General features: G+C 38.4%; 2 protein-coding genes across 2 annotated transcripts; both read right to left on the bottom strand.

Annotated features, from left to right (window-relative positions):
* Nucleotides 1-783: 783 nt before the first annotated feature.
* Nucleotides 784-2,480, bottom strand: LOC125828015 (uncharacterized). The gene is made up of 3 exons (XM_049507321.1): nt 2,394-2,480; nt 1,872-2,132; nt 784-1,242 (listed from the first exon to the last, which is right to left on the bottom strand). The coding sequence occupies exons 1-3, from the start codon at nt 2,478-2,480 to the stop codon at nt 784-786; spliced, it is 807 nt and encodes a 268-aa protein (XP_049363278.1).
* A 773-nt stretch (nt 2,481-3,253) lies between these two features.
* LOC125828014 (uncharacterized) lies at nt 3,254-4,256 on the bottom strand. Its single transcript, XM_049507319.1, has 2 exons — nt 3,633-4,256; nt 3,254-3,556 (listed from the first exon to the last, which is right to left on the bottom strand). The coding sequence occupies exons 1-2, from the start codon at nt 4,254-4,256 to the stop codon at nt 3,254-3,256; spliced, it is 927 nt and encodes a 308-aa protein (XP_049363276.1).
* Nucleotides 4,257-9,053: the final 4,797 nt, after the last annotated feature.

Genomic DNA, 9,053 nt, shown 5'->3' with positions numbered 1-9,053 from the left:
TTTCTGTAGATTTTGTCTTTTCGTCCCTGCACACGTAGAAAACCTTAGAACTTCATTTTTACATTTTCATGACACTTTTTAGACACAGACCCTATTTTATCTATAACTAGCCAACACTAAAAACAAAAATTAATAAACAACTATCTAGAAAGCTACAAATTTAAGAAAACTCCCTATATCGAAAAGAAAATTCCTATAGTTGTCTAGAATTTACATCTTGGGTTGCCTCCCAAACAATGCTTGATTTATCGTCGTGGCACGACACAGACACCTTAGTTACTCCGACTGCGCTAAGATCCTATTCCACTACCACTTCATTGATACTCTTGGATTTACCCAAGTAGATTTTGATCCTCTGACCGTTCACCTTGAACCCCATTCCTTCCTTGTTCTCGAGTTCAACTGCTCTATGTGGAAATACTTGGGTTACTGTGAAAGGCCCGGTCCACTTGAACTTGAGTTTTCCAGTAAACAAGCGCAACCTTGGGTTAAATAGGAATACCAGATCACCGGGAGTAAATTTGCGCTTTTCAATCTTTTGATCATGGTACCTTTTCATCTTCTCCTTGTACAAGGTTAAACTCTCATATGATTTTAGGCAAAACTCATCAAGCTCATTTATGTCATTCAGTCTTTGACTCGATGCGGCGCCCCAATCCATATTCAACTTATTTAGCGCCCATATTGCTTTATATTCAGCTCTTCAGGAAAATGGCAAGATGTCCCATATACAAGTTGGTAGGGGGAAATACCAATGGGAGTTTCGAATGCAGTACGATAATCTCATAGAGCATCATCAAGCCTCTTAGACCAATCAGTTATGTTAGTATTTACGGTCTTTGAAAGAATTTTCTTTATCTCACGATTCCACAATTCAACTTGCCCACTTGACTGTGTATGATACGGGGTTGCTACGCTGTGGCGAACACCATATTTCTCAACCAACTCTTCGAACAACTTATTACTAAAGTGAGAACCTCTATCGCTTATGATTGCCCTTGGTGTACCAAATCTGGAGAAGATATTATTTTTCAAGAATTCGGTGACACTCTTTCCCTCATTGTTTGAAAGTACGACTGCATTCACCCATTTTGATACATAGTCAACCGCAACAAGAATGTACTTCATCACATTCGAACTCATAAATGGACCCATGAAATCAAGACACCAAACATCAAAAAGCTCGATCACCAATATTGGGTTCATAGGTAGTTCTTGCCTTTTCAAAATTCCTCTTTCACGCTGGCAACGGTCACAAGACTTGGCGAAATCATGAGCATCTTGGTGGATGGTAGGCTAGTAATACCCACACTGCAAAATCTTATGGGCAGTCCGGATACCACTATGGTTCCCACCAACAGGCGATGAATGACACGCCTCTAGTATACTCATCATCTCAACCTCGGGCACACAACGACGAATAATCCCATCAACACAAACACGAAACAAGTTAGGCGCATCCCAAAAGAACCTCTTCACATCCGACATAAAAAAAATTCCTTTGGTGAAATGACAAGTCCGATGGAACCAAATCGCTTGCCAAGTAGTTAGCAAAATCTACGAACCAAGGGATAAGATCATAAGAAGCAGGCAATACCTATTCATCAAGGAATGCATCATTATTCTCAACTCCATCCTCTAGCTTGATCATAGTTTCCTCCTTTAGTCTAGATAAGTCATCAGCAACCTGATTTTATGTTCCCTTTCTGTCTTTTACCTCAAAATCGAACTCTTGCAACAAAAGCACCCATCTAATCAATCTTTGTTTTGGCATCCTTTTTAGCCATCAGATATCTCAATGCAGAATGGTCAGTATGCACTATGACCTTAGTACCAAGCTAGTAGGATCTAAATTTGTCGAATGCGAAAACCAGAGCAATGAGTTCCTGTTCAGTCACATAATAGTTCTTTTGGGCCACATTTAAAGCTTTGCTGGCATAGTAGATCAGATGAAGAATCTTCTCTCGCCTTTGTCCTAGCACTGCACCAAGCGCCACCCCATTAGAATCACACATCACTTCAAATGGTTGTCCCCAATCCGATGAAATAATGATAGGTGTCGAAGTTATCTTCTCCTTTGATTCTCTAAATGCTCTCAGACAAACATCATCAAATTCAAACTTACACTCTTTCTAAATTAGCTTACACAATGGGTGTGCAATTTTAGAGAAATCTTTTATGAACCTTCTATAGAAACCCGCATGCCCAAGAAAACTTCTAACACCTTTTACAAAGATAGGTGGTGGAAGCTTTTCTATTACCTCAACTTTAGCTCTATCAACCTCAATACCTTTCTGCAAAATCCGATGACCCAAAACTATACCCTATTTCACCATAAAGTGGCACTTTTCCCAGTTGAGCACAAAATCCCACTCTTCACACCATTTTAGTACCTCAGCCGAATGCGTCAAATAGTCATCAAACGAGTCACCTACCATAGAGAAATCATCCATAAATACCTTTATTGTGTCCTCAACCATATCTAAAAATATCGGCATCACACAACGCTGGAAGGTCACTGGAGTATTACATAACCCAAATGTCATCATTTTAAAGGCGAAGGTCATATATAGACTAGTGAATATGGTTTTCTCTTTGTCTTCCGGAGCTATGAAGATTTGATTGTAGCCATAATACCCATGTAGAAAATAATACCAACCCTTACTAGCGAGACGATCGAACATCTGATCCATGAACAGCATTGGGAAATGGTTTTTCTCAGTCCATGCATTTAACTTGCGGTAGCCCATACACACTCTTCAACCAGTCACCGGCCTCATTGGAACAAGCTCGTTTTAGCATTAGGAACCACAGTAATTTCTCTTTTCTTTGGCACACACTGAACTGGACAAACCTAACTACTATCGACAATGAGATATGTAACTCTCGCATCCAACCACTTAATGATCTCCTTTTTCACAACCTCTTGCATAAGGGGATTTATTCTCCTTTGATGCTTAATACTTGGCTTACTATCTGGCATAAGTTGGATTTTGTGAGAACAAATGCCCGGAGGAATCCCAATAATGTCCGCAATAGTTCATCATAGCCCTCTTGAACCTCTTCAACACCAATAGCAAAGCTTCTATTTTCCCTTTACTTAAGTCAGCAGCAATAACAACGTCAAGGTGCTATTTTGTCCCAAGAATACATACCTCAAGTGGGATGGTATGACCTTACGTTCCAGTTTTGGAGGCTCATCAATAGACGGTTTTGTAGGTAGGGTGTCACGATTCTTCATGTCTAATTCCAACTATTTTGGCTTGAAACGAAACTCGAACCTATAAAGTGCAGCAACTAGCTCATCATACTCATCAATATCATCACTGTCAAAATTCATTATCACCGCTGCTTGTGCATTAACACCTAACATTTCCTCAATGGACACCTCAGATTTTTTCCCCACAATGTGATTCACCACAGATACCAATTGAAGATCCCTTTCATGCTTCATAGACCTACATATGTTAAAAGTTACCTCTTCAATGTTTAATCGAAACTTCATCTCCCATCTCTCCATATCAGCCAACGCACGCGCAGTAGAAAGAAAGTCTCCCTAAGATGATGGGAACCTCAAAATCAACCTCACAATCTAAGATCACAAAGTCCACCGGAAAGATGAATGACTATACTTTCACAAGGACATCTTGCAACACTCCAATGGGCCTCTTCACAGTTCTATCAGCCATGAGTAAACGCATTGCAGTCGGTTTTGGAGCTCCCAAACCCAAGATCTTAAAAATCGAAAATGGCATCAAATTAATGCTTGCACCCAAATCACACAAGGCCTTCGCAAAGTGCAACATACCAATGGTACAAGGAATCGTAAAAGCTCCAGGATCATCTTTCTTTTGCACAAGTGACCCATTAGCAATAGCACTACAGTGTTGCAACCTCTCATCATTCTTAAAACTGACAGCCCTCTTTTTGGTCACCAAGACCTTCATGAATTTAGCATACCCCGGCATTTGTTCCAAAGCATCTATCAATAGGACATTTACGGACAGTTTCCTCAACATAGCTATGAACCTGCAGTATTTCCCTTCTTCAGTCTTTTTCACCAACCATTGTGGAAACAGAGGTGGAGGTCTAGGCATGGGAACAACTTTTTGGGTCACCTTAGCTTCCTTTTCTGTATCAACTATCGGATCTTTAGTAACCTCAATCTCATCCTCATCATTTTCTATCACTCTCTCAATTTTAGACGGCATGGAGGGATCAATAGTATGCTTTCCTCCGTAAGTAGTGACTGCCATACATGCCCATCATTTTTTGTAATTTGGATGGTGTTGCTAGGAAGTGTGCCGGCCGATATGGCTTTATAGTAGTGGACAACTGACTAAACTGTTGCTTGAGTTGCTTTATTGACATTGCATGTGCATCCACCTTCTAACCAATCCTAGATAAATCATTACACATATCTTTCACATTTTCATATGTCGCATCAAACCTCTTCATTATTTTTTGCATCATATCCTCAATGCGAGTCATACTATTACCACCCTCACTATTACCAGATTCTTTATTACTAGGTGGAACATAGGGCCCAACTCTCTCATTCATGTTGCCATAGTTCCGGTTGTAGTTGTTATCACGGTTGAAGTTCCCATCCTGAACATAGTTTCCCTCTTGGTTTTAGTTTCCATAGTTCTGACCTTGGTTTCCTTGACCTTGGCACCAATTATCCAATTTGGAACCTTAGGAGTTGGTTCGGAAACCCCCCGTCTGATCATTCACCAAATTTGCATCCTCCTCATAGTAACAATCCTCAACTGGTGGTGGTGGAGTTCTAGTTAGATAATTTACTGCATTAACATTTTTTGCATTTCCACTCGCATGTTTCAATACCAAGCCCAGTTTTGTCCTCATTTGAGCCTTCTCTTCACGAAGGTCATCATTAGATTGATTCGGTGCAGTTTGTACAGCAAACGTGCTCCTACTAGTATTTTCCTTTCTAGTGCTCCATGTTTTATTGTTTTAGGAAATCCTCTCAAGTTTTTCACCGATCTCCTCGAAAATGCACTCACCATATGATCTTCCGACAATAATATCTAACACAGCCCTTTCATTGTCATCATGTCCTCTATAGAAGTACTCCTTTAGTGACTCATCATCTATGCGGTGATTCGGAACACTCTTCATGAACCCAGTGAACCTATCCCAAGAACTGCTTATTGACTCTCGAGGTAGTACTGAGAATTATAAGTCTGTTGGTCACCATGAATGTATGCCCTGGAGATAGAGGTGGAAGAACAATAGGCCCATCTGATCCAACTGCATCATAGTCAACCCTGTACTAATCATGAAACCTCAGTGCTAGTGGATTTTGCACCCTTTCTACATTTTTATTAGATTACCACCATGAACCTGAGCGGGCACATTAACAACCCTAGGAGGCTGCAATTCAACTCCATCTCCTAGACTCTCTCTGATTGGATTGTGTGTACCCCTTGATTATTAATTTTCCTCAGGTTCTTCTCAATTCAGAATCGTAGGGGGTCAAGGGTTCGCCTTGACTTCGTGTACTTGGCATACACTAGATTTGAAACCTGTAAAAAACAAAAACAAAACAAAAATGTAATATCAGGAAATACTTGACGAAAGTTTAATAATGTAGTTAAACTTAATCTAAAAGTCATATTCCCCAGCAGCGGCGCACAAATTTGATACGCTCAAATTTCACCTTTCTTAAAGAAGCATAAGCGATCATTATCAAGTAAAGAACACAACTTGTAGGATGGGATCGATCCATGAGGAATATGGTTTAGACTTAAACTTAACTCACAATTATATCTTTTTAGTCAAACTATTTCTGAGAAAAGTAAATAGGGGGTTTTTGTAAACAAAGTAACAAATTGTTGATTTGAATGAATAAGTAACAAGTAAGCAAGATTCACAGTTTGAGATATCAACATAAGATGGAAACTAGGATATGTGTGTTCCCCATAAGCTTTTAACGTAGTAATCCTAATAATAGTAATCCTATCCTAGTGTTTGACATGCAAGGCCGATAAGTTATGTATCCCTAAGTGATTGGTAATAATCGTAAGGACTCTCACTCGTGACTTGGTAAATCTACGAATGTGTGCTTTACTAACCCTTATATTTACCCCATATTAGTCATTGTATCAATTAACTTAGGGTATTCACCCTTTCCTCGATTAATTAAAGTCAGACTATTAGATAGCAGCATATCCTTTACTAAATCTCTATTACTTAATCTTTTTCTCATTCATTACCCCCTTGGTAAGTTAACTAGGAATGAGGCGAGTTCTAACATTGTACAGCCATAGAAAGACTTCTAAACAAAAAGATTAATAATACATGCATAAACACTATTCAAGAATTACTTAATTATTATTCATAATTTGTTAATTGCTCATGGTTCCCACAACTCTAGTTGTGGATTTAGCTACACATGCTTGAGAGTTCACAATTCATAGTTAGGTTAGAAGAAATTATGAACTTACAATTAGAATAGATGAAAATCGAAATCTCGAATTGAAGATCAAAGTGCAATTGCATAAACCAACTTCCGGAAATTAGATTGCTTAAAGTTTGCAAAATAATTCCAAAAGACCAAAAACAAAAGTCTACAATAATATCTAACCCCCAAAAATGGGAATAACAACTAATATTTATAGAAAACAAAACCTAAACCAACTAGGAAAGGAAAATAAAGAAAATCAGTTCAGGAAGCGGTTTCGACTGACGACATAACCTACAGGCCGTGGGTTGACCTACGGTCCGTAGGTCACCTCCGTGGTTTAGGTACTGGCACCTCAAACTCTGTGATCTCATCGACGGATGTGTAGGACGGGTCGTCACTCGACCTACGGTCCGTCATTTCTTCTGTGGTTCCATACCTGGTCAGATTTCCTTGAACTTCATCTACACCACTTCACCTACGGCCCATCACGACGGTCCGTGGTTGGCTCCGTCACTGGCTACTTCTGCAATTTTTTAGCTCTTATCTCAATCAATCACACCCGAACTTATTTCCTATAAGAATTACATAAAACCATTATTTCTAATAACAAAATAGCCCAAGACACACACAAACTCTAAGTGAAACGCATCAAAAATACTGTAAACTAATGGTATATCACTTGGGTACACACCATGAGTCCCTCTCAAGACCAAAAGTATTTGGAGACTAGGTACTTTCCTCTATTCTCCTTAAGTTCTTTGAACACTAAACATATACCTACGGTGGTACGTAGTGTATGGAACATGAGTAATCGTCACTAGTCTGCACAGTTCTAAGTACAACTCCCCACAAAATTTAATGCATTATACTTAAGATTAGCTTTATAAATATCATGACTTCATAACTTTTTCATAAGACGCTTATCTAAGCATCTAAATCATGATCATATGTTCATATCAAGAATACTTTAGTTGGAAGAAACCTAATTCATTAACAATGCTTTGAAACTCTATTTGAAAGTATCCTTTAGTCTTAACCTTTTCAATTCACAAAGCATTCATGCCATCAAGGCTCAATTTCATAATCAAACACACATGCACGAATGGGCTCTTGAAAAAGCATCCCTAAATCATAGTAAATTCACAAATTCCTGAATTCAATTTTTCATACATAATCTCAAAGCATAATTCATGATCACAATATACGCACATATTCATATGAAATTACTCAAAAGCATGCAATACAACTCAACTCTTGCATAATAAGATCATATAGATTGAATTTAGCCATAACCAATTGAGCCCATTAAGAAACATGCAAAACCCTAGAATTTTTATTGAAATCATAAAGTGATTTGGAGAAATCTTTGGGACTCAATGGATGAAAGAGAAACCATTGATGAACTTCTCACAAACCTTGATAAATCACTGCCCTAGAAATTTAGTAATAGACCTAGAAGCTTAAAGAACCCTAGAAATCCTTTTGGAAGCCTTGGAGAGGATTCGGAGAGAAAACCTTGATAGAAATTTTTGAGTTTGAGAGAATAAGAGGGGATGGGTAGATTTCTAAGATTAAAATTAGTTATAGGGTCAAAATGATGTAGTTTAGGAGTTAAAAGGGTAGGAAAATACCCAAATGACCCAAAGTTAAAATTTGCCAGAGGGGTTCTACGACTGACCTACGGTCCGTATGAATTTCTACGGACCGTCATGGTCATCCGTAGATCAAGTACTTGTAGTCTAATTATTCAATCAGTTTCTACAAACAGTTCCTACAGTTTGTAAGTTTTACGAACCGTAGACACCAACAGTAGAACCCAAAGTCAAACATAATTTTAACCAAGTCTAGAATGCCTTCTACGACCAATTTCTATGGGATGTAAAACCTTCTACGAACCATCCTATTAGTCCCATTGGAACATTTTATGGGATTCATGAAATTCCAAACTTCCAGGACCTTCACATGACTGCCTTCTTACGGACTATAGGACCTTGTACAGTCTGTAGGTGGTCTCGTAGAAACTGAACCAGCAGCGAAAAATGCAACTTTTCCATTCTAACTCAAATTCTAATTTCTCAGGTGTTACATGAACACTGTAGAGATAGTATCTCTAAATCTTAAAAGTAAACACCACCGCCACTAACTCAAATCATGAGTCATATAATTCTTTTCATTTATCTTTAATTGCCTTGAAGCATAAGCAATTACCTTACCATGTTGCAACAAGACACAACCAAGACAAATCCGTGAAGCATCACAATGAACCACAAACTCATCAGATCCTTCTAGTAATGTCAAAATTGAGGTTGAAGTGATTCTATAATTCTACTCTTGGAAACTCTTCTCACAAGTTTCTGACCATTGAAATTTCACATTTTCCTAAGTCAACGTAGTCAAAGCAATAGAGGAAAATCCTTCCACAAACCTTCTAATAATAACCGGGAAAAATCCAAGAAACTCTGAATATCTGAAGAGGAAAGGGGGTCTAGGCAACTTCTTAATTGCCTTTGTCTTCTTTGGATCACCTTGAATCCCTTCACCGGAAATAATATGGCAAAGAAAACAATGGACCTCAACCAAAATTCACATTTTCTAAACTTAATAAACAATTTGAAGATCCTTG

The sequence above is a fragment of the Solanum verrucosum genome, unplaced genomic scaffold (genome assembly GCF_900185275.1).
Source record: "Solanum verrucosum unplaced genomic scaffold, falcon-dt-bn FXZP01000136.1, whole genome shotgun sequence".
In the NCBI taxonomy this organism is placed as follows: domain Eukaryota; kingdom Viridiplantae; phylum Streptophyta; class Magnoliopsida; order Solanales; family Solanaceae; genus Solanum; species Solanum verrucosum.
Note: the sequence above shows the minus strand (reverse complement) of the source record. Positions and strands in the feature narration are given on the sequence as shown.